This window comes from Caretta caretta, chromosome 2, assembly GCF_965140235.1.
Source record: "Caretta caretta isolate rCarCar2 chromosome 2, rCarCar1.hap1, whole genome shotgun sequence".
In the NCBI taxonomy this organism is placed as follows: domain Eukaryota; kingdom Metazoa; phylum Chordata; order Testudines; family Cheloniidae; genus Caretta; species Caretta caretta.
Window position 1 is genome coordinate 122,630,513 of NC_134207.1, and position 25,093 is coordinate 122,655,605.

Consider the following 25,093-nt stretch of genomic DNA (forward strand, 5'->3'; position numbering starts at 1 on the left):
CACAGCCCCTAACTCAGGCAATACACCCACTGAAATCAACAGGAGTTTTGCCTCAGTAAGGGGTGCCGGATTTGGCCAGTATCACTTATTATAAAGAGAAATTGTGGAAGTAGATACAATTTCTCCATTTAAGTACATTTCCCTCAGAGCCGAACTTCTATTGAACTGGATTTGAATAGCAAAATGTAAAAAACGTACATGCCCTCTTGTGGCAAAAACTAACCTTTCCATTCTGACCTACAATAGCTAGTAATATCAGATGACAAAGGACAGCGTAAAGTACTATAATATGTCCATATCTTATGAAAAACACACAGCATGGTTGAAAGGTTTATTGTTATTTCATGTAATTCAGGCTTTTCCCCCCTCTGTTGCTGTAATTCATGAATGAACTCGTGTATTTTAGGAGTTAATTTAGGAGGCTATTCGCCTTGTATAAAATGTAACATTATAGATGGCCGAAGACATTTTACAGAACGTGCAATTGAAAAAAAGGAATGTTTATTTTCTACAACAAATTGAAAGCCTGCCACTAAAACCTTTAAAAGCAATGGTAGGAGTTAGCTATATTATATTATATTATATATATACACACACACACACCCCCAGATACTGATATATCTATATCTATCTATCAGTATCTTGGTAGCAGAGCATAGGAATTACAACAGGAAACTGGGAACCACAACTCTATTCCAAACTCTACTACCAATTTAATTTGAGACATTTTGAAAGTCCTTTCACCTCTCTCTTCATTTAACTACCCTCAGGGATAGTAGAAGACTTAATATTTGTAAGGAGCTCTGAGCTCCTTGGAAGAAAGACACTATGTAAGTGCAAAGCATTATTAGTATGATTACTAATCCTTTTAATGGCATAAATCTTATTGCATTAATAATTCACACACAACTTCAGAAAGTTTTCATCTTTTCCCCCAGCGTCTAGACGTTTTTGACACCTTTCATTAAAAAGGTTAGTTTTCTTGTCTGTAAAACAGTTTTCTATGCACGTGAGAGACTACACATATAAAACAAGAAAATGTAAAGCTCAGCATGGTCACAAAATAAAAGCCATTTTTTCATTGAAAAGAAACCTGGCTGCCTAAAGTTAGGTTCCTAGATCCATATTTAGGAAACTACGCAAAAGTGGCCTCATTTTCAGAAGTTCTGAGCACCCACAGATACCAGTGACATCAATAGGAGCTGAAGGTGCTCAGATTTATTTTATTATTATTTATTATTATTTGCACTATAGTAGCACGAGGAGCCCATTGTGTTAGGTGCTGTACAAAAATACGATTCCTGACCTAAAGAACTTAAAATTGTAGTCATAGTTTGTATGCTAAAATGATTCCGGAGTTACCTGCATGTATGAAAGAGCTCACTCTTGTGCTTTTCTTAGTTTTTCTGAATAATTTGTGTTTATCATTATTATATTATTATCATTATTACCATTATTAATGGTAGCTTTAATGAATAAATGTCTTTTGTTCCTGTCTGCATATCATATTACTCTGGAATCTCACATTCCTATTTCCCTTCCTCCCAACCCAGGATGCCTTTGTGGAATTGTACGGCAGCAACATGAGACCTTTGTTTGATTTCTCCTGGATCTCTTTGAAGACTATCCTAAGTCTAGCTCTGGTGGGAGCTTGCATCACCCTTGGCGCTTATCTGGGACATAAGTGAAGTCACCCATCTAACCATGGATTACAAAAGTCTTACGAAACAATAAAATAATATGTTTTTTCTAGTAGCACAATGATATTAGTTTTATGAGCAGAAGTTCCTGGCTAAATATAAATCAGCTATTACTGCCAAAGGGAGGTATCATTTATTTTTTACATTGCAGGAAACAAAGTTATTTATTAAAGATATTTACATTTAACAATTTATATCTGAGTATCACATAATATTGTTATGAATTGTAATGAGTCCCAAATACCTTGAGCTTTTTAAAAAAAAAAAAAAAATTAATGCAGCTGGATGGATTAAATATACTGACAAAGACCTACCTGCTTTCTCTTGGGGGAGCAGTTACTTGGGCTGCTTCAGGCTGTGTAATTGAATTGATTTTACTTACAATTTCTCACAGATCCAAGGAGATGGGATCCTAAAAAAGTCAGAGGGAGTGAAGTTAGAATTATTTCCAGCTGGCAAGTACTGACATTAGTATACAATTCAATATGGTACATACTTGGTGTCAGAATAGCAACTTCTCGAAGGACAGCCATCTATAGGAGTCTCCTGGAAGGACAACAATTTGAAATACGATTGCATATATTTTATGAAAGTATTTTTAAGCTACCAAATTGTGTCAATACATCATAATCATAACAGTATCGTCTGATACCTTAAAACGATATGTCAATTCAGATACACTTTATGAGCGCATGAAATGAAATCCTTTGAACATGCAAGAAATTACTGTTTCAATGATTTCCTCAGCAGTAAAATGTCTTTTACAGCTACACACACACAAACCATGAGACTTTAAGTGCCTGCCTCTACAGAGCACAGCTGGAGTCCTGACTTGTGTCCCATTTTAGTGGGCTCATATCTGCAACTGATCCTGTTTACTTGCTGAGCTCCTCTAGGGTTTTGAAACCAATTAAGTTTGGCCTCTAAATCCCTGAAAGTCGAAAAAGGTTTAATTTAGTTGGCAAGAAACAGACCTCATCTGAGTTCCAGATTAGCTCGAACTATACTTGTTTATCAAACTGGGCACCAAAATCACATTCATTTTCATAACAAAGAAGTCAGATGACCTGTATTCTTTCCCCCATCTCACACCCACACCCAAAGTATTTCATGCTAATAATTTCTTAAGACTTTCTACAGAAATAAAGAAGATGAAGAAATTGTCCTAATCCTCAAGCTGGACAGAGACTCACTGACATCCAGATTCCTTAGGTGCCTATTGTCATTTCAGGGGAGAATAAGAAGGGGGAAAGGATGGACTGAGTCGGCTTCTCGAACAATAAATGCAGTTTAAATAAGATTAATTCAGAATACTTAATATACAGCTTTATAACAACTGCATAAATCCTGGAACCACATATCTTAGACATGTCAACAACTTTAAAGTGGGCTTTAACAAGCTTTTGGCTTCTGTGAATTCCACCTTAAAAATCTCTATAAGTCAAGTGTTTTTATTTTATTTTTTTTTTACGATGAAATTGTCAAAATATGAAATTTATGGCTAAATGTACATCCAGGGACAAGTTAGAAAGCTCTGGATAAAAGGACAGGAATAACATACAAGTACTTTCAGAGTGAAAACAATACAATGAAAAACTGCAGAGTCAACCTTGAGATTTCAATAATCTAACTTTGTGGCATTATTTGCAAAATAGCTGCAGTAATTTAGGAATGTGATGTGTTCATTGTTAAGGCTGTAATTGATGGGATTTCTTCAAAGCTGCTTTTTTTAGATTTGTGCATCTCAGCATTTTTATTGCTATTTAGTCCGTGGCACCTACATTTTCTATGGGCAAAGATGGAGCGAGCGTTGGATTTTAAATTTGAAATGGGTTTAAAGTTACAGAAACATTTAATGGAACTAATGTTTCTAAAGCAAATGTGATCCATTTGTAAACTCTGCTGAGTAAACACACCTGAAATGTCAAAACTGTATGCATTTGTGCAAGGCACTTACGAAAAATATTTAAAAAGCATAGGGAACCAGGTATTAGGAATTGAATGTGGGCTTGGTTTTTCCACCTAGCAGGTTTAATTTATGGAAAGCCAGGTACAAAGATGAACTAGAATTGGCACTGTACTAACGTTTCAATCCACATTTCACAATCTAGTCTTCATTTTCAGTTTGTGCCCATTAACCCTCATTAGAGATAATGAATGATTTGACCTTGAACTTTTTCAATGTTGAATTGTTTATTGACGGTTTACATGATCAAAAAATATAAAAAGAGTAACTATATACAAATTCCTGTGCTGCTATACTACCAAGATAATTTGGAGAGAGTTTGTTTTGGACTGTCCTCCAGTAGCAAGATTTTTCAAAGCTGCTTTAGAAGTAATATGAAGTAGTCACATTACAGAGATGATTATGTAGATGCTGCCAATTTGTGTTCTGTTGTATCTATTCACTGGGATTCCCAGCTTATTAGTTAATAAGTTAACAAAGTCAAGGCAACTGTTAATGGTTATTTTATTAAACAGATAATGGAGCTTTCCAATTCTGACTGCAGAATTGTACAATATTGTGGCTGCATTAGCTGTAAGGATAGTTGATGATGCATTTATTATTAATCACCATACTAGAAACATTGAATGTATATAAAAGCTTGAACGTGTTTAAAAAATCTCCCCCTCAACCCTCTTGCTTTCGCAATGATTCCTGTCCCTTCCATTTTCTTTGTTACCGTATGAAACAGAACTTTCCCTACAAAATGCAAGGCCTTATAGTCACACTCCAAAACTACATTTCAGTTAAAAATCACTTCTTCTCTCACCACGATCAGTCCTGGTGGCAATCTATAAAAAGAAGCTAAGAATCTAAATAGTTGCACTTCTAAAGTTACTTGGCTGTGGAGAACTAAGGGACAACATGGGAAGAGGTGTTAAGAAGTGTTGAGAGGAGATATATCATTGAAATAACTCCATGACTGAGGATAAAAGCATCTGAGAAATTTGGCCACCTTTCATCTAGATGAAAAGAAAAAGAATTTTAGGCAGTGAAGATAAACAGAGCAAAAGGTTACAAAAATTCCCCCCAAAGTATTTAAGTAAAGCCTTGTTAATTCTAGCAGCAATCATCTGCAAACCAGATCAGATATTTGATTTTATTGTACCACAATTTTTTTTTGTCCTTTAATTCTTTTGGGCTTTGTTTTTCAATAAAATAATAAAGAAAAAGTCTTGTTTTTTTAAACAAAGGAAAACTTCATAAGATCATCTAAGATTTGTTATAGTTCCACAATGTACCGATAAGCCCCTTTGTTTTCAGTTTTAACCAATTTTTACTGAAAATTTCCTGGACTTTACAAAAAGTATTAATCTACTGAATACTTTTCCCCCTTACCCCATCTTTCCATCCACCAAAATAAACCCCAATATTTACCCAGAAAAACTAATAGTTTCTTTGCACTGATTTTCTGGTTGTGTTTATAAACATTGATAAATTCCCAGGGAAAATTAAATAAAATAAAAACTGAAAACAAAGGGCTGTATGTACAGAGTAAATAAGAGTTCTAAAACAAGGGGAAGGAGCCTAAAACTAAGTATTAGACGAGAAACAGAGGATAGTTCTTGGTAGTTCAGACATTGGCTCTGACAATGGAACAACATGTCTGTTGTGGTAATTGAAGCTACAGAGAGAAGTGGGATCGTGAGGGCTGAAAGACGATTAGAGTGGGGTTCGTACACACAGTCTTGTATGATGCAGAAGCTTGGCCACAATGGTCCAAGTAGTAGATTTCAATCATAACCATCTACATGTTTGTGCATCAACCCATAATTACAATTAATATATTTTCTGAGTTTCCTGTTGTGATATGTGAAATCATGGGATGCTTTAATAAAGCACACAGCTAGAGACTGGAATAATTCCTTTAGAAACAGACTTTTGCGTGTGAAGGTCAATATGGGATGATATAAGGTGCAGGTTATGGGCCCAAAACTTCTTGTCCTTGCATACACAAACCTCCCATTCACCTCAGTGGGAGTTCTGCATGGTGATGCGGTTGGCCATGCATCTGCACTAATTTCATATCAAAACATCTTTTTAAATGTTGATGAAAAGTGATGAAGTTGCATGTGCAAAGAGCCTGGATTTCTAATTTTTTTTTTTAAACAAGATAGCATATGGATTCATTCACATTATTTGTTAATGACTCCTAATACCATGTATGATAAGTTAATTTTTTTTGGATTTTGTGTAAATATCCTCTGAAACCAGAAAAATTCAGTTTTATTTTGCATTCCTATATATCTTTAAAACAAAACTAAGCAATAACAGACAAGGAATCAATTTAATCTAAATTGGTTTTAAAATGTGCTCCTGTGCTAAAAGTTAATGCAGATTCATCCTGGAGTGAAATCTTTACAACCAAGTTATAGAGCATTAAGAATGCCCATCACACACAAAAAATCATGTATATTTTTATTATTTAAATAGCATTGTTTCTTTTTCTTTTGAATATTTGACTTTTAAATATCACCAGCATCATTGTATATAAGCAGATATTGTTTATGCATTATCTTGGATGATGTATGTAAGGTAAAGTAGTTTGCCAGTTTATTATTGTTTAACATGATTACATTGTTCTTTGTGTTTAAACTGTTACATGTTGCCATTAAACTTTCTATGTCTGTCTAGTTAATATTGTGAAGAAATAATAAAGTACACTGTGAGTTACTTGTTATAAATTTAAATGGTTAGTAACATTTTACTTTTCCCTCTATTGGCAAACATCTTATGAGTGTGATCCTGTAAATGCTAGAGTTTAGAGTTTACTACTTAATAGTTCTGTTGACACACTGGGCTGCATATAAAACCATCATCCTGCAATGAGCTCTGTGGAAGCAGTGCCAACTCACCTGATTTTAATTGCAAATCTCTTAACATTTGTTTTTTTTCCTAAAGCCCTAGATACCAGAGTCATGTGAATTGGATTTTTGGCCTTCATGGTTGCAGAGAGAAACCTGAAAGGTTCAAAGCCAGACGGCAAATAAACAGAACTTCAAATGTGTGTTTTTAAAAATCTTGTGATTTTTTCAAGCCAATGTCCTGACTTTTTGGGGATCCAACTTCTGATTTTTAAACACCTGAGATTGACAGTACTGAGGTGGACTCCTGCACCCACTCCAAGCACCTTGTTAAGTCAGGTGTCTGCCTAGACAGAGATTATTGCAGAATTGTGGTCTAAGTGCTTCCAGGACTGGACCCTAGATAAGATTATTCAAAGGGTATGGCCTAGTGATCTGAGCTTTAATTTTATCATACCTAGGCCTTTTGGAATTATGGGCTTGGGTCCCAGCAAGCAAGTCAGTTCAGGTTTCATCCTTCCAAAGTAGATAAATCAAGTACCACGCAGCTTGGGAATCTTCCAGAGGAGACCTAGAAAACAGCCATGTCAAAATGGAACCATACAAGCTAAGATCCAGTGTTGTCAACAGCAGAATCCTGCTTTTGGGCATATTAACATGACAAGACTTGCTCCTAGAAAAAGAATGAAATATAAGAATTTTCCATAAGTATGATAAAAAGTGTGTTGGCAGCTCATAAACAATGGCATTTAACTTCCATTCAAACACTTTACATTTTTTACCCAAATTCTCTCTTTTCTGGAGCCCAAACCTGAGTCACTGCAGCTAAGGTACCCTGGTGATAGGCACAATATCGAGAACCAGAACTGAACAGAATTTGTCAAAAGAGAAGGACGTTTGGTCAAGGTCATATTTTAGAGAGTCTGGATTGTCAGAATTTTCCTGCAAGGGCCCCAAACATCAAGCTATAACATCCAGTGTTTGATGGGCCAACACATTATGAAATATCGGAGGCAGATGCACCTCACATTTTGGAAACCCTAGGCCATGACTGCATTTTGGCTCTATCATTTATCTAGTTGTCTGCTGTAACTAACTGATTATTTATACTAGAGTAAAAAGTTGCTCAGCAAAGACATTGAGAAATTATAATAGCAAGATTAACCAACACTAAGAATAAGAAAGATTATGTTTCTGTTATTCTTACAGGTTTGCTGCCATTATCATCAGCGCCCATGAGTATTGAGATATTTTACATCTTAAGGGCTTAGTTTAATTGGCCCTAATTGGCCCTTAGTTTAATTGGGTAGGAGGGGAGTTAGGGAGGCGCCTCTTTTTTAGAATGACATCTGAAGTGTGGAGAGGTGATCGTGTAAGTTTCTCCACGAGAGAGGCAAAATATATGTAAACAATCCCAGTGCATGCCCATTCCACAGACTCTCCTTTCCCTTTTGTCACTGGGTGCAAGCGCTGGTTCTTTTCTGAATGGTTGAGAGATGAGCATCTGTAATGGCACTAGTGACCTGGGCAGAAGTGCAGTAAGATGATGAGGAGAACAAGATGAAGGGGAAGTAAGTTTGGCTTGAGTCAGAATGTGTTTCAGACCTGACAACCAAAACGTGCACTAGATTCCGTGGTGAGAGTCCCCTCAGAAAAACCTTGACTAGACAGAAAATAACAAGCTACATTTACAAAAAGAGATCTCTAATTTTGCCTCCCCTAAATTTTCCCATGAATGCACATGAAGGAGCAGCTCCCTTACACCCAGCTCCTCAACAAAGTTTGTAATGATCCTAGAGTATTGCAAACCCATTGACTCACTGGATTTTCTCCTTCCATCCATTTTTCCAAAGTGCTTTTTAACCTTGTCAGTACCCACAGTTATGATCCTTAAGGCTAAATCCCTGTATTGTCCTTTAAACTTGTGCCTTCATTAATCAATAGACTAACAATCATACTGGGTGAAATTTACCCCTGCTCAGAGAAGCAAAACAAGGGTTATGTACCACTGTGTCTCATTTAAGCCCTAAATGGTACATCTACATCCTGAGGGTAGCTATGCCAACAGAACCCCCAGAGTAGACACAGCTAGGTCACTGGAAGGCTGTTTCTGTGGACCTAGCTACCATCATTTTCAGGGAGACAGAGTTCCTACAGTAAAGGAAAAACCCTTTCTGTTGCTATAATCTGCCTCTATGCTACAGGGTTATAATGGTATAGTCACAGCACTTCAGCTGTGCGACTATTATGCCCGTAGAGGAGCTATGTATTGGCCTTCTTCACAGGAGTGAATTCCACCTTTACATGCTAGCGAGAATTTCTTCTAGAAAGGTGTTACCTAGCCTTACTGGTAGGGTGATCAGACCTCCCGATATTTGGGGCTTTGTCTGATACAGGCAACTATTACCTCCCTCTCCCAATTTTTCACACTTGGTATCTTGTCACCCTACTTACTGATAAGACAAGTGAAAGAAGTTCGTTTAGCAAGCTGGGTAGACAACAAAGATCAAATTAACTCTTTGAACATCTGATCCTCGTTGTCAATGAGCTGATTGAAACACCTGAGTGGAAGAAGTCGATAGTAAAAGCAGATATAAAATGGCCCTCTTAAAAAAGGAAGAGTGTGTGCATGTGTGTGTCCTCCCTCCCTGCTAATCAAATTAAAAAGCTACATAGTTCCCACTGCAGTAATAATGCAAAACAATCCATAAAAAAAAAAACCCACAAAAATGTAAACACTGACCATTACCTGAACAATTAAAAATACCTCACCAATATCTTAACATAAAAAGCTTGCTGGTCTCCATAAGGGCTCACACTTAAAGGTGGTGTGTGCCTGCAAACTCCTATTGACATCTGTGGCAGTAGAATGCACTCAGCAGTCACCACCCCCACACGAGTGCACAGAACCCTGGAGGACTGAGAAGCAGAATGTGGCACCGGCCTTGGGAATCTGAATAAAATTTTGATAAAATCCCAAAATTATCAGGCTGTCGAGGTGATGAAAATCTCTCAGGATGAAGTCAAGTTTTCGTGTGATATTTGGGCAATCTGGAAAAAAAAATGGCAGGGTGCAGGGGGAGTCTGAAGATCTAATTACAGACCAAGATAATTTTTATATCTGACAAGGAAATATGAATTATCCTTCCTTGAAAATGTATCATTGATCCCTGCTAAAACTCCATATCTAATAATATATATAGAAGCTCACTGTGACAACTTTTGTACCTTGCACTGTAATAAGGAAAGCCAAATTCATTACAGTTAAACACACTCTTTCAGAGGGTTTTCTAATGTTTTCTGATTTGTTCAGCTGTTAGCCACACCCTGATTAGTCTTTCATCCAACAAAGAAGCAACCCAGCACCTGAATCTAATAATGCAAAACCCTCTAAATAACCTGAATGACAATTGTGGCAAACCAATTTTTATAAAACACAGATGCTGGTATCTGTAGTCCCGACAGCCAGTGGAGAAGGGACAGTACCTGGCTGTAATGAATACTGTGACGGGGCAAGGCCAGATGGCTATAGAAAAGTAGTGTGAGATAGATATATTAGCTCCAGGCTAAACAAATCCCTGGTACCAGGTTAAGTGAAATGGAAGCTGCTCCTGGTCAATCAAGGCACCTGGGGCCAATTAAGAACTTTCCAGAAGGCAGGGAGAATGCTAGGTTGATTGGGACACCTGAAGCCAATCAGGGACTGGCTGAAACTAGTTAAAAGCCTCCCAGTTAGTCAGGTGGGTGTGCATGTCAGCAGCTGTGGGAGGAAGTTGTGCTGTTGGAGAGGCTGAGTAGTAACACCATATCAGGCACACGGAAGGAGGCCCTGAGGTAAGGGTGAAGTGGAGCTTGAGGAAGTAAGGGCTGCTGTGGGGGAAGTAGCCCAGGGAATTGTACATGTCATGTTTCTAAAAGGTCAGCTACCATAGCTGATACTATTAGGGTCCCTGGACTGGAGTACCCGGGCTCCCCACCACCACCACCTTTGCCCCCTGATTAATCACTAAGACTGGGAGACAACAAAGACTGTGCAAGGAAGGATAACTTCTCCTCACTTCCCTCGCTGGCTTATGATGAAAATGGCTCAGTAGACTGTGACCCTTGTCTCTAGAGAGAGAATGGTTACGTGGAGGGTCACAGTGATCCTCTGAGGCTAGCGAAATCCGCCAGGAAACGCAGGACCCATGGAGGCAAGGACAGAGCTTTTTCACAATATATGGGGAATCTTTTCACTGAGGACTCTGAACACAGACAAATCTGTTTGTCTCTCCCAGCCAGCTAACAGGCTGTGCTGTCTAATTTCACCTCACAAATATGTGGCCCAAGTTCTGGCCTGGAACGGATTGCTGACTATGTTAGAGTCCTCGTATAATGTGCTTTTAGCTAGGACTGGCAGAAAACCAAGGTGCTCACTCATTAGGCTGTAAATTAACGTTGCCGAGGGATATTGGCTGGAAGCTCACATGGTTCAGAGTTTGTTCGCCATCTGGAGTCTAATTTTGAATTCCCTCTACACCTAGGGATAAAGCAGGTGAGGTGTTTGGATCCTCTTCTCATTACTTTCACAACAGTTCCCCATTCCCCCCCTCCCTTAAATGCTCCAGGTTTTTTGCACTCACAAAAGCAGCTGTTATTTCTCTAAAGTAATATGTAAATTCTGCAAGCATGTCTCTCATTTTGAAATTCAACCTCTGTTAACACAAATGCTTCTCTGACAAGCAGCTCTAAGAAAAATGGTTCTTGTATTTTATACTTTAAAACATGGGTGAGCGTTAGGCACAGATTCATTTTAAACTAATGTACTTACTTTTAACTCCTTTTGACCCTTAAGTAACATTTATGTTCTCTGTATAGGTTTTTTGTATCAAGCCCAACACCTTATCTGATCACTTAAGATATCATTGCTTAAAACGTAAAACAAAACCCAGTGTAACCTCTCTCTCTAATTTAAATCAATCTTCATCCACAGACTGGAAGCACTGATGCCAGTTAAACTGAGTCACCAGCGCCAGTTGTCGGTCTAGGTCACAAGCCTGGTGTTTCTGTCAAGAGGAAAATGAGACAGACCAATCACAAAGGAAATCCCTGAAACATGGAAAGGAAAGAATAATTTGGGGGGCCACCTCAGAATATTTGGGGTAGTACCTGTGGTCCAGAAAAAAGTTCCATTTTTTTCTTAAGACATATCACAAACTTGGGGCCTGTTCCCACTGAATTCTATTGCACAACTCCCATTGACCTCAGTAGGAGCAGGGGCAGATCCTTTATTTTCGTATCCGGTAACGGAAATATTTACGGTCACAAAATAGCTCTAATAGCTAGCTGTGTGTGTTCTAACAGCAGCTAGGGAAATTCTAGGTCTACTCAAATCTCTCCTGTTTTTAGCAAAGATTGACCATGACTGGGGTTTTCTAACTAGAGGAACATCAAGGCTGATCCCAGCCCCTATGAATCCCTGGTCACAATTACAGAACAGATGCCCCTTCTGGCTACTTGCCAGCTCCACCCTACCCCTGTGGCTGCCACTGGCTCCTCCACCATGCAGCAGATAGCCTTAAATCTCCCTGCAGGTTAAGTTGGCAGAGTTAATGCTGCAGTTGGACCAGCATCAACATCCATGACAAACTGATGTAGATATTAGGGAAAAGGAACATGCCGTGTAAGTGTGTACACATTCCTCCCCTCACTTACCAAGATATTTCTATTTTCTCACTTAGTTCTTGGATGATCTTTAACCTCAAACTTTCCTAAATATTTGCATAACTACTGTCTTTTCTATATCAATCTGTTTAAAATTTCATCACAACAACAGGAAATGTTAGTGGAAGGAAAAGATTTTGAAAATCTTTTATTCCTTTTTATTTTCTTCTTTTTTTATTGTGGCATATTTTTTTAAAAAAATGGAAGCTGAAACATTGTCAATTGTTATTTAAAATGGTCTTGAAAGAATAATTAAAAGAAATTTCACTTTTTTCTGAGGAAGCCTTATAAAAGAACTATCTGATGTCTCGTTTTAATTCTTGCAGCTGCTTGTTGTCCAAATTATAGTTGTCTTTGGTTATAACTGGCATTTTCCAGCATTCTCTAGTGGTGAAGACTGCACAGAATGACACACATTCATGGCAGTGAGATGCATGAAAGACTTCACACTTCTATGAATTAATAGTTGTCAACATTGCTTCATTAACGTATCTTGTTTTTTCTCCTTCCAAACACAAAAACAAAATTAACAAATATTAAGAAGCAAATGTGTTTCTGTCATGACATCCTTCAACTGCCACCCCAACTCAAAAGTTAGTGAAAGAACTCACTATTTTTTCTTAATCTCATCCAAAGAAAAGCAGTCCATGAGCTCAGTACCACATACGAAAAAGCTTTCTTTTCATTCCCAGAACACCATATCTGTTTGTCACATTGACCAATCAAATTAAATAGTATGAGTCATCAAAGACTGCGGGACAAACATATTCATATCACAAATTCTGTCAAAACATAATAAAAATGGACAACACAGAGAAGCAAGCATTGCCATTTTCATGATGTGCCATAGCTAAGTATGCCGGTAGAAAAAAATGCTTTAGCATTAAGTGAACTCATCTATAAACCAATATTTCTGATAATCAAATATATTTGTGCATTTAGAAGACCCAGTATGGTAGAGGTCAGATATAAGAATTACCTTTATTGTTGAGGACTCCTCGAGACCTAACACTTGTCTAACTTATAATGACCTCAGACAGTCTTCTCATTTTATGTACATAGTCAGGGTCAGCTTTTCTAAAATGGTCAGCACCCACCCATGAAAACAATGAGGGCTGCTGTGTGAGGAGCTCTTGACAATTTCACCATTTCACTTAGTTGCCTAAATGGGAGTTGTGGCTGCTGAAGTCTTTTGAAAATCTGGAGACAGGCACAACTGTGCTAAGTCAGAGAGATGTACAGGTTTAATTCTTCCGCCTAGGACAATAGATCATTCAAAACTATTTTTGGATCAGACTCAGCTCTGCAGCTTGACTTTTTTCCAATATAAGACAACCTATCAAGTGTATACATCATCATTAAAAAGAATGAGTAATCAATCCGCAAAATGAGCTTTGCTATAAAAATATTTCCTTATCACAATCAACAGAAGAAATCAGTTATAGTGCTTCTCAGTTTTCATAATCTAATACAACATGCAACTCCAGTATCTTCTTATATCTATTTGGAGAAGAGGGGGGAATTTATAGTACGACCAAAAAGGGTATGTGCACATAAGATACAGACATTACCTCTCCCCTCCCTCCCACACCCTCCACTGTCTTGTCACCCAGGGGCTCAATCCTGTGAGGTTCTGAGCTCCTGGCAACTTCCACTGAAGCCAGAACCTTGAAGCATCAAGCCCTTATGAGCTAAGGACTCAGACAAAAAAGCACAACAACCCACAGAATATAGACACTAGGCAGCATAAGTGTTGGATGGAGGAGCATCTGACATAGACCATGGGATTAATACAAAGATGTTCATGAAAAATATCTTAATGTCTTATGGATGGAAGACCTCCAAGAACTATTGTCACACCCTTATTCTGTGAGCCTCTTCCTTCTGTAAGAAGTTTGTGAAGAGGCTGCAGATTTCACAATCTAATTTGCCACTGTGTATGATTGTTTTTTTCAAATGAAACTGCTCCTGTGCAGTTATTGTCTGTATACAAAAATAACTAAAGGGTAGATGAACATTTTATTATTGTTGCAGTAAAATCATTCAATTTGTTTTAAGTACAAATAAACGTATGATTTTCTTTAAACATGCAACTGAAAAATGTTAGTTGCCCATTAATAAATATTGAAGCAGTCTCCTTTTTTTCTGAATTATTAAAGGTCATTTACATTATTGATCTATTGATCTATTATCTGAAATGTATTAGTACCACCACAGGCATAATTTAAAATAGTTTAATTACTTTTCTGATAGGGTTAAAATCCTTCCTAGCAACTATCATTAAGATTGTGAAATGTAGTATGATTTCAAAATTAATGACAGGTTTCAGAGTAACAGCCGTGTTAGTCTGTATTCGCAAAAAAAAAAAAAAAAAGGGAGTACTTGTGGCACCTTAGAGACTAACCAATTTATTTGAGCATGAGCTTTTGTGAGCTACAGCTCACTTCATCGGATGCATACTGCATACATTCCACAGTATGCATCCGATGACGTGAGCTGTAGCTCACGAAAGCTTATGCTCAAATAAATTGGTTAGTCTCTAAGGTGCCACAAGTACTCCTTTTTTTTTTCAAAATTAATGGGAACCTTTTAACAACATACACTACTAACAACATATATAATAACTATTACGCAATTTGATATTTCACATTTCATCAAGGAACGCTGTTCAGCGTCTAGAAGATAAACCTCACCATCTGTAACTTTATGAATGCCAGAATTAAAAATCCACGAAAACTCCTACCAAAATACCTCTGATCAGGACCCTCCCACACTTATTTCTCCTGCTGGCCTTTGTCAGAGGTAGATTTTCATCACTTTGGGACTTTTGTCATGTAGGTAGCCTCTGTGAACCTACCCATAAAACTGTTCCACTCCCCATATTTCCATTCCCCACCACCACCATTTTTCCACTGCCATCTAATACTGCTCTCATGCACCTTCTCTGGTTTGTAAGACCAAGTCTCCCTGACAGTGAATTACAGGTGATTCACTGGCAAGGGAAAGTGCCCTAAGGACAGGAGCTAATGGATCTTCCTGAAAGACAACTTCAGCTCCAACTCCCCATCTCCATTCAGCTTCCTTCTCCTGGTCTGGTAGGAAAATGGAACATGGCAAAGGGAAGGAAGAGAGGGAGACTTGTCCCTGAAGTAATTTGTACAGCCAATATACAGCTGTTGGCTAGAGGAAGTCTCTTGCAAAGCTCTGGAAATTCTCTGGCAAAACTTGGCATAGTTCCCAGCTATGGCGGGGTGGGGGGGGAGAGAGATCTATAAAAGATATCAAATCATTTAAAATATGGATACATCTGTACTGCAGATGGGGCTGCTGTGTGGTACCTTAGTAAATGTGAAATGAATCCATGCAGGAAATAAAGTGACACCAACCCAAAGTTTAAAAACGGAGATTTTTTGAATATATTTATGTTAGTAAGAAATTAAAACTCCAAAGCAGACCTTGAAAAGGTCAGAAACTTCAGAACTATTACATTACACTGTTGGATTAAAATATTCATTCTGACCAAGAGAAAGGCTTTTAAAGTCCAGTTAAATGCAAAAGCTTAATGCAATCTTAACTATGGAGTCACTGTTTCACCTTCATAATCAGAGGCCCATCAGTAGGATGACCAGATAGCAAGTGTGAAAAATCGGGACACTGTGGGGGGGGATTTATAATAAATATATAAGATAAAGTCCTTAATATCGGGACATCTGGTCACCCTACCCATCTGTGACAATTTCCGTAATTCTGGAATTGACAGTTTATCCCCCAATGCTGAAATACAAAATATAAATCAGCACTGCGTGTGTCATGGAAGTGAGTAATTGCTTTAAAATTTTTCTTCTTTGAAAGTGCCTTGTAAACACTCTGGTTTCAAAAGAGACACAAGACCCCAATGTAATTTGTATACTTGATAATTAGCAAGAAAATCCCAAATCAAAAAATAAAAAAGGGTGGGGGACAAGTGAAAGGCGAGAAGATTTGGACATGTTTCAACTACCAACAAAGGGGCCTAAGTTCAGACACATAAGAGAAAACAGAGTGGTTATTAACTTCAGACTAGTCTTCACTGATGCTGTCGTTATAAACTTTAAGTACAGCTGCATTTAATGAGTTTGGGCAAAAGCAGACATCATCCAAATTGAAGAAAGTAGGAGCTTCATCCAATTAGATAACAAATTTGGCTGCCAGCCTCCAATGAATCTAAAAGCTCTTCCAACTTTTGAGACAAGAGCTAATTATAAATGTATTTCTGTGTGTGCATGCGCAGTTACTAAATTACTAAGAAATATTGTCTTGTCAAAAATTCATGCCGTATGCATGGATTTCATTCTTACAAATAAAATAGTTTCTGGGGTGGGGTGGGGAGATTGAAGCAATGAGGCTTGACAACAGATTGAGCAGTCTCCTGCAGTCGAACTTCCAAATGGTTTCTCTTTTTAAGTTTCTCCAAAGATAGGTTTTTGTTATTTTTTTTTTAAAAACAGTTTTTGATGGACTTTTTGGCTGAAAGATCCAAGGAAAGATTACAGACCTAGATGACTTAATTAAATGTGACTAATGGGAAAAGTAAGAGCTCCTCTCCAAATGTCGATCCCTGACTGAACGGAATCATTTGCAGAGGAAAGAGGGAGCCCTTCTGTAGAGGTTGGCCAGACATGAAAGTCATCCTCCCCGCACAAAGAATATTTTTGGGAGCACATTATTTGGTGCAATCTTCAAAAGCATAGTTATGAGCTGGGGCCAAATTGGTAGCAATGGGTCACACCATCGGTATTTAAAAACTAAATAGTTTTAGCACCATCCAGAGTGATGGCTTAACTCAGGGGTCGGCACACCACTTCTACAAGGTTGCCGAGTCTTCATTTATTCACTTTAATTTAAGGTTTCGCGTGCTAATAATACATTTTAACGTTTTTTAGAAGGTCTCTCGCTATAAGTCTATATATTATATAACTAAATTATTGTCATATGTAAACAAGGTTTTCAAAATGTTTAAGAAGCTTCATTTAAAATTAAATTAAAATGCTGATCTTACACTGCCGGCTCGCTCAGCCCGTTGCCGGCCTGGGGTTCCATTCACCTAGGCTGGCAGCGGGCTGAGCGGGGCCTGCGGCCGGGACCCCGGCTGGCAAGGGGCCGGCAGCCAGAACCCCAGACCGGCAGCAGGCTGAGTGGGGCCGGTGGCCGGGACTCCAGACCAGCAGTAGGCTGAGCGGCTCAGCCTGCAGCCGGTCTGGGGGGGTCCGGCTGCCGGCTCCTGCCAGTCAGGGTCCCGGCTGCTGGCCTGGCTCAGCCCCGCTGCCAGTCTGGGATCCCAGCCCTGTCCACATAGAGTAGGCACCTACCTTCTCCCTGGTTCTAGCTACTGAGATGAGGATGGGAGTGCACTGAGTACAGGGCTGGGGGTGAAGGAGCAGGCTGGGGATTGGGGTGCAGGGTCTGGCCAGGAGCTAGAATGAGGGGGGGGGCTCAGGAGGTTTGGGTGTGGAGCGCTTACCTTGGCAGTGTCCATTTGGTGTGAGGGGTGCAGGTAGGAATGTAGGGCTGTTTGTGCAGGAGCTCCTGTTTGGTGCTCAGGGTGAGGGTGGGGATATGTGGGGTGCAAGAGTCAGGGCATGGGGGGCTGGGGATGTGTGGGGGGTGCAGGAGTCAGGGCAGAGGGCTGGGGGTGTGTGAGCAGGGTGCAGGAGTCAGGGCGGGGGGGGGGGGGGGGCTGGGTATTCGTGGGGGGTGCCGGAGTCAGGACTGGGGTTGTGGGGGGGAGGTGCAGGGGTCAGGGCAGAGGGCTGGGATCGTGGGGGTGCTCCTAGCTGATTGATGGCAGGGTGCTGGAGGGGATATGCCGATTCCACCCCCTTCCCCAAGGTCCCCGGAGCAGAGAGCGTGCTGTGGCTCCGCTTTTCCCTCTCCCCCTCTGTAGCAAGGACCGCCAGCTGATCGGCTGCAGGGAGGGAGAGAAGGAGGGGCAGGAACCCAGCACGCCAGGGGAAGAGGCGGGGGAGGGGGGGGGAAGCTTGCCTGCCCTGCAAGAGGAGAGCGGCTGCTGCCCCTGCTGGTGGTGCTGCCCCTGCTGAGGAGAAGAAAGAGGAAGAAAAGAAAGAAGAATCTGAGGAATCTGATGATGACATAGGTTTTGGTCTCTTTGACTAAACTGACTTTTTGTACCATCTGTAATAATAAAAAAACACTTTAAAAAAAAAAAGAGGAGGAGAGCAGTAGGCCGGGGGTGGAGGAGAGGGGGCCAGGCCAGGCAGCATTTTTAGTGGCACGCTGCTGTCTGCTGTACCCGGCAGACAGCAGCGTGCCATTAAAAATTGGCTCGCGTGCTGTCTTTGGCACACGTGCCATAGGTTGCCGACCCCTGGCTTAACTATTAGAGAAAGAGGGGAATTTCTTGACGTTCCCCTCACAACTTGCTGCTGCACAAATTCACAAGTTGCAATATAACTTAACAGGCTTGGCCTGCACAGCTTTCCTGGCTGGGTCGTTCCATTAGATAGCTCCTGGCACTGCTGCTCATCAAGCTAGAATTTATGAGAAACAAAAGACACCTTATGTAGGGAATGAAACATGACAAAGGATGTGCTTATTTTGAGACAAATGCATGACCCGGATGCATAGTGAAATTAGAGAATAAAATTACTCAAGTGCAGGCAAAATATGATTATCGAACAGCTTCATACCCTGGAGTGTTATTTCACCTAGGAAATGGCACTTTTGAATGAGAAGAGCTTATTAACACTGACAGGTACTGCAGTAATTTCCTGTAGCTCAAGGGGGAAGGTCTCAGGTTGTATCCTTAATGGCAGCTTGTGGTGGATGGGCATTACATATCCATAAAGTGTAGGTTGTTTTCCCTTTTTGGAGAACTGGTGCAGCCAGTTAAATAGCCACTAAGATAATGGTAAGAAAACAGAACAGAACAAAGAGAGAGCATGAAAGCAGACTGAGATCACAAATGGGAGAACAGTTGATAAGAATGAAAAAGAGTTTACCTATATGACCACTCAAAATCAAAGTAAGAAAGGCCCAACAATTTCAGGTATGGAGTCACAGAATCATATAAGTGTAGGACTGGAAGGGACCTCAGTAGGTCATTGTAGTGAAGCGGTGTGGTTTCCTGCCTCCTGGAGAGAGACGAGCCCCTCCGGACACCAGAGTGGGCAGAGCCAGGGAGCTCTGAGCCCGCCCCCCAGAGTGTCAGGTGTTGCCCTGGAAGTATAAAGGCCTGACCTCAGGGCTCACTGGGTAAGCAGCCGCCGGGGAGGCCAGATACCTCTGACCTAGCTCACGAGTGGGAAAGCCCAGCAGCCTGCAGAAGACCTGAGGACTGGCACGACCTGCCCTGCACCAGCTACCTGGAGGAGTTGCTGAGCCTGCCCTGCGCCAGCTACCAGAAGGAGTTGCTGAGTCTACCCTGCGCCAGCTATCCCGAGGAACCCATGGTGCTGGACCCCCCTGAGGATACCACCCTGACCCAGGTACCTCTAGAGGAGGAGTCAGGAAGATAAGCCCTGGGGCAGCCGACCCTAGTTTGGCTGCAGCACTGCCAGAACCCATGTCAGTGTGTTGCGGCCAGGATCCCCACTGATGCAGCAGTGGGTCTTCTGCTGCTGCTAGGGCCCCAGGGTGGGACGCAATGGACTGGGAGGGCCTGCGTCCCCCTGCCACCCAACTCGCAGTTGGCTGTCTCCCCCTCTCCCAGGCCCTTCGGAACCTAGGGCCTGGGCCTACTCTTATTAAATACTGATATCGCTCAGCCCCTGCCTGAGGGCCTGAGCACCTGACTCGCCAGTGCCCCGCCCTGACCCAGGGCCTGGGCTCACTGTGTTTATTTGTACCTTCACTAAGGCCGTAGAGGAAGACTCCTGCGACTGGACTAATTCCCTGCAAGAGCTATTCCCAAAGGGAGTGAGGCGGTGTGGTTCCCTGCCACGCCGGAGAGAGAAGAGCCCCGGCTAGCCTCTCTACAGTCATCTAGTCCAGTCCCCTCCAATCAAGGCAGAATTATGTAATAACTAGTCCATTCCTGACAGGTATTTGTCTAACCCTGGGGTGGGCAAACTATGGCCCGCCAGCCATTTTAAGCCATCCCTCGAGCTCCCGTTGGGGAGCGAGGTCTGGGACTTGCCCCACTCCGTTGCTCCAGCTGTGGTGCTGGCTTTAGGGCCACTCCACACAGCTCCCGGAAGCAGCAGCATAGCCTCCCTCCGGCTCCTACGTGTAGGAACAGTCAGGGGGCTCCACTCTGCATGCTGCCCCTGCCCCAAGCTCTGCCCCCGCAGCTCCCACTGGCTGGGAACCACAGCCAATGGGAGCTGCAGGGGTGGTGCCTGTGGACAGACCAGTATGCAGAACTGCCTGGCCGCGCCTCCCCATAGGACCCGGAGAGGGACATGCCACTGCTTCTGGGAGCCACTTGAGGTAAGCACCGCCTGGAGCCTGCACCCCTGAGCCTCTCCCCATGCCCCAACACCTTGCCCCTGCCCTGAGCCCCCTCCTGCCCTCCGAACCCCTCAGTCCCAGCCCAGAACCCCCTCCTACACCCCAAACTCCTCATCCCCAGCCCTACCTGAGCCCACACCCTCAGCCAGAGCCTGCACCCCTTCCCACCCCTGCACCCCACTCCCCAGCCCAGAGCCCCCTCCCGCACTCTGAACTCCTCATTTCTGGCCCCATCCCAGAGCCCTCACCCCCTCCCACACCCTAACCCCAATTTTGTGAGCATTCATGGCCCACCATACAATTTCTATTCCCATATGTGGCCCTTGGGTCAAAAAGTTTGCCAACTCTTGGTCTATCCTGTTCTTAGAAACCTCCAATGACGGAGATTCCACAACCTCCATTGGCAATCTGTTCCAGTGCTTAACCACCCTGACAGTTAGGAAATTTTTCCTAATGTCCAATCTAAACCGCCCTGGTTGCAATTTAAGCCCATTGCTTCTTGTCCTATCCTCAGAGGTTAACAAGAACAATTTTTCACCCTCCTCCTTGTAACAACCTTTTGTGTACTTCTCTTCTCCAGACTAAACAAACCTAAGTTTTTTTCAGTCTTCCCTCATAGGTCATGTTTTCCAGACCTTTAATAAGTTTTGTTGCTCTTCTCTGGACTTTCTCCAATTTGTCCACATCTTTCCTGAAATGTGGCACCCAGAACTGGACACAATGCTCCAGCTGAGACCTTAAATGTGCGGAAGAATTACTTGTGTCTTGCTTACAACTCTCCCAGTGATACATCCCAGAATGATGTTTGGTTGGTTTTTTTTTTTTTTTTTTGCAACAGTGTTATGCTCTTGACTCATATTTAACGTGAGATCTACTGTGAGCCCTAGATCCCGTCTCACAGTACTTCTTCCTAAGCAGTCATTTCCCATTTTGTATGTGTGCAATTGATCCCTCCTCAGTGGAGTACTTTGCATTTGTCATTATTGAATTCCATCCTATTTACTTTGGACCATTTCTCTAGTTTGTCCAGATCCTTTTGAATTTTAATCCTATCCTCCAAAGCATTTGCAACCCCTACCATTTTGGGATTGTCCACAAACTTTATAAGTGTACTCTCTATACCATTACCTACTCATTGATGAAGATACTGAACAGAACCAGAACCAGACCCAGAACTGATCCCTGCAGGACCCCACTCGTTATGCCCTTCCAGCTTGGCTGAGTACCAATGATAACTACTCTCTGGAAATGGTTTTCCAACCAGTTATGCAGCCACCATATAGTAGCTCCATCTAGGTTGTATTTCCATAGTTTGTTTATGAGAAGGTCATACTAGACAGTATCAAAGCCTTACTAAAATCAAGATATACCACATCTTCTCCTTCCCTCCTATCTACAAGACTTGTTACCCCGTCAAAGAAAGCTATTAGGTTGGTTTCACATGATTTGTTCTTGACAAATCCGGACTCACTGTTACTTATCACCTTATCTTCTAGATGTTTGCAAATTGATTGCTTGATTATTTCCTTCATTATCATTCCAAGTACTAAAGTTAAGCTGAGTGGTCTAATTCCCCAGGTTGTCCTTATTACCTTTTTATCGATCAGCACTATACTTGCCCTCTTCTAGTCCTCTGGAATCTCTAGTCTTCCATGAGTTTTCAAAGATAATCACGAATGGCTCAGATATCTCCTCAGTCAGCTCCTTGAGTATTCCAGGCTGGATTTCATCAGGCCCTTCCAATTTGAAGACATCTAACTTGTCTAAGTAATTTTTAACTTGTTCTTTTCCTATTTTAACCTTGGATCCTACCTCATTTTCACTGGCATTCTCTACACCAGATGTCTGATTGCTAGTAATCTTTTTGGTGAAAATTGAAACAAAAAGGCATTTAGCACTTCTGCCATTTCCACATTTTCTGTTATTGTCTTTCTCTTGCTTCTAATGCAGGGGTGGGCAAACTACGCCCTTCAGACATTTTAATCTGGCCCTTGAGCTCCCGCCGGGGAGCAGAGTCCGGGACTTGCCCTACTCTGCACAGCTCCCAGAAGCAGCGGTGTGTTCCCCCCTCTGGCTCCTACACATAGGGGCAGCCAGGGGGATCTATATGTTGCCCCTGCCCCATGTGCCAGCTCTGCAGCTCCCATTGACCGGGAACAGTAGCCAATGGGAGCTGCAGAGGTGGTGCCTGCGGACGGGACAGCACACAGCCGCATGGCCGCACCTCCACCTAGAAGCCGGGGGGACATGCCTCCGAGAGCTGCTTGAGGTAAGCGCCACCCAGAGCCTGCACCCCTGACCCTCTCCTGTGCCCCAACCCTGATCCCCCTCCTGCTCTGAGCCCCTTGGTCCCAGACCAGAGAACTGTCCTGCACCTCAACCCCTCATCTCCAACTTCACCCCAGAGCCCGCACCCCCCCCGTGCCCCAACCCCGTGCCCCAGTCCGGAGCCCCCTCCCACACCCTGACCTCATTTCTGGCCCCACCCCAGAGCCCTCACCCTCTCCCATACCCCCAACCCCCAATTTTGTGAGCATTCATAGCCCTCCATACAATTTCCATACCTAGATGTGGCCTCAGGCCAAAAAGTTTGCCCACCCCTGTTCTAATGTATTTGTAGAATGTTTTCTTGTTACCTTTTATGTGTCTAGGAAATTTAATCTCATTTTGTGCCTTGGCCTTTCTAATTTTGTCCCTACATGCTTATGTTGTTTTTATATTCTTCCTTCGTATTATGATCTAGTTTCCACTTTTTTTGAGTTTCAGATAATTGAAGATCTCCTGGTAAGCCAGGGCGGTCTCTTGCCCTACTTCCCATCTTTCCTACGCAGTGGGATAGATTGCTCCTGTGCCCATAATAACATCTCTTTGAAAAATTGCCAAATCTCTCAAACTGGTTTTCCCGTTAGACTTGCTTCCCATGGGATCTTACCTACCAACTCCCTGAGTTTCCTAATGTCTGCCTTCTTGAAATCCTCTCTTTCTTTTGCTGTTCTCCCTCCTACCCTCCCTTAGAATCACGAACTCTACCATTTCACGATCACTTTCACCCAAGCTGCTTTCCATTTTCAAATTCTCAACTGTTCCTTCCTGTTTGTCAAAATTAAATCTAGAACATCCTCTCACCTGGGTGATTTCTCCACCTTCTGAAATAAAAAATGGTCTTCCATGCATTTCAAGAACTTATTTAATAATCTGTGCCCTTCTGTATTATTTTCCCAACAGACATCTGGGTAGTTTACGTAGCCCATCACGACCAAGTCCTGTGCTTTGGATGATTTTGTTACTTATTTTAAAAAAGCCTCACCTCCTGTGGCATTATATGATTAAAGTATTACCATTGTTGCTACCACTGTTGTATAATAGCAACAAATCTTGTGACAAAGTATGTCATGTAAGGTGTCAATGGAAAAGTTATGGTTTGCTGAATATGATTATCCTATTTGTATGCATGTATCATTTTTGTATCCGAGGTTAGGAATATCGTCTAGGTACCTGTATTTTAAATGTGTTTGCTCCTGTGGTAACACACACAAGGTAGTTTGCATCCAATCTAGCCAACACATTGTAAATGAACTATTCTAGGTGATGACCCATCAACAAACACAATGGGCCATGGAAGAAGCTTATCTCACCTGATGGATTTTCCTATGGATGTTCTAGCTAGAATATGGGTAATGGCTCTGCTATGACTCAGAGCATTCAAGGCATGTGACTAGATCATGTCGTATTGAACTCCATCTTATGCCTGTACTTTTCCACAAACTGTGCTGAGGGCTTTGCTTGGGACAATGAAGTTCCCTCCACATGGCAGAAGCTATAAAAGGCCCTGGAAACATCTCCATTTTGCCTCTTTCCTGCTCTGATCTCTGGACTATGGACTTGAGAGCATTTCTCAGCAAGGGCCTGAGGACGTTCCAATCATTTGGAAGCAACCAGAGACTCAAGCCAGCAGTTTATTCCATGACTGCTTCAAGCCTGATCCAAGAACTTTGTAATTATTGTATGTATTTGATTCCTTTAACCAATTTTAACTCTCACCTTTCTTTTCTCTTTAGATATTAAAGGATTGGCAACAGCTTGATTATTGGGTAAGATCTGAGTTATACATTGGCCTGGGTACGTGGCTGGTCCTTTCGGATCAGAAGAACCCTTTGGTTGATGAAATTGGTTTCGTAACACTACTCATCATTAAGTCTAGTGTCTGGATGTTGCAAGGACACGAATACCTAAGGAGGCTGCATTTCTGACTTCTTGCTAGCCAGTGTGGTGAGACAGCAGTTTACTTTTGTGGCTGGTTTGGTATATTTTATGGAAGAACCACCACCAGTTTTGGGGTGTGTCTGCTCTAGTTCTAAGCAGTTTGTCCTGAATTTGGTATTCTCAGTTGTGACCCACTGAGGTATAGTGACACCCACCTCTTCCAGGTTAGG

At 41.8% G+C, this 25,093-nt stretch overlaps 1 protein-coding gene and 1 long non-coding RNA gene across 4 annotated transcripts in view; one reads left to right on the forward strand and one right to left on the reverse strand.

The window, feature by feature from the left end:
* BCL2 (BCL2 apoptosis regulator) overlaps positions 1–6,389 on the forward strand; it is a 130,983-nt gene extending 124,594 nt beyond the window's left edge. For all 3 annotated transcript variants that reach the window (XM_048839726.2, XM_048839727.2, XM_048839725.2), the window contains exon 3: positions 1,554–6,389. In XM_048839726.2, the coding sequence (XP_048695683.1) occupies positions 1,554–1,688 (135 nt within the window). In that variant the 3' untranslated portion in view covers positions 1,689–6,389. The remainder of the gene's footprint in view (positions 1–1,553) is intronic.
* LOC125632073 (uncharacterized) overlaps positions 4,154–25,093 on the reverse strand; it is a 38,155-nt gene continuing 17,215 nt past the window's right edge. The window contains exons 4-5 of the long non-coding RNA XR_012667047.1: positions 6,967–7,080; positions 4,154–4,667 (exon numbers count right to left, since the gene is read on the reverse strand). This is a non-coding gene — a long non-coding RNA (uncharacterized LOC125632073). The remainder of the gene's footprint in view (positions 4,668–6,966; positions 7,081–25,093) is intronic.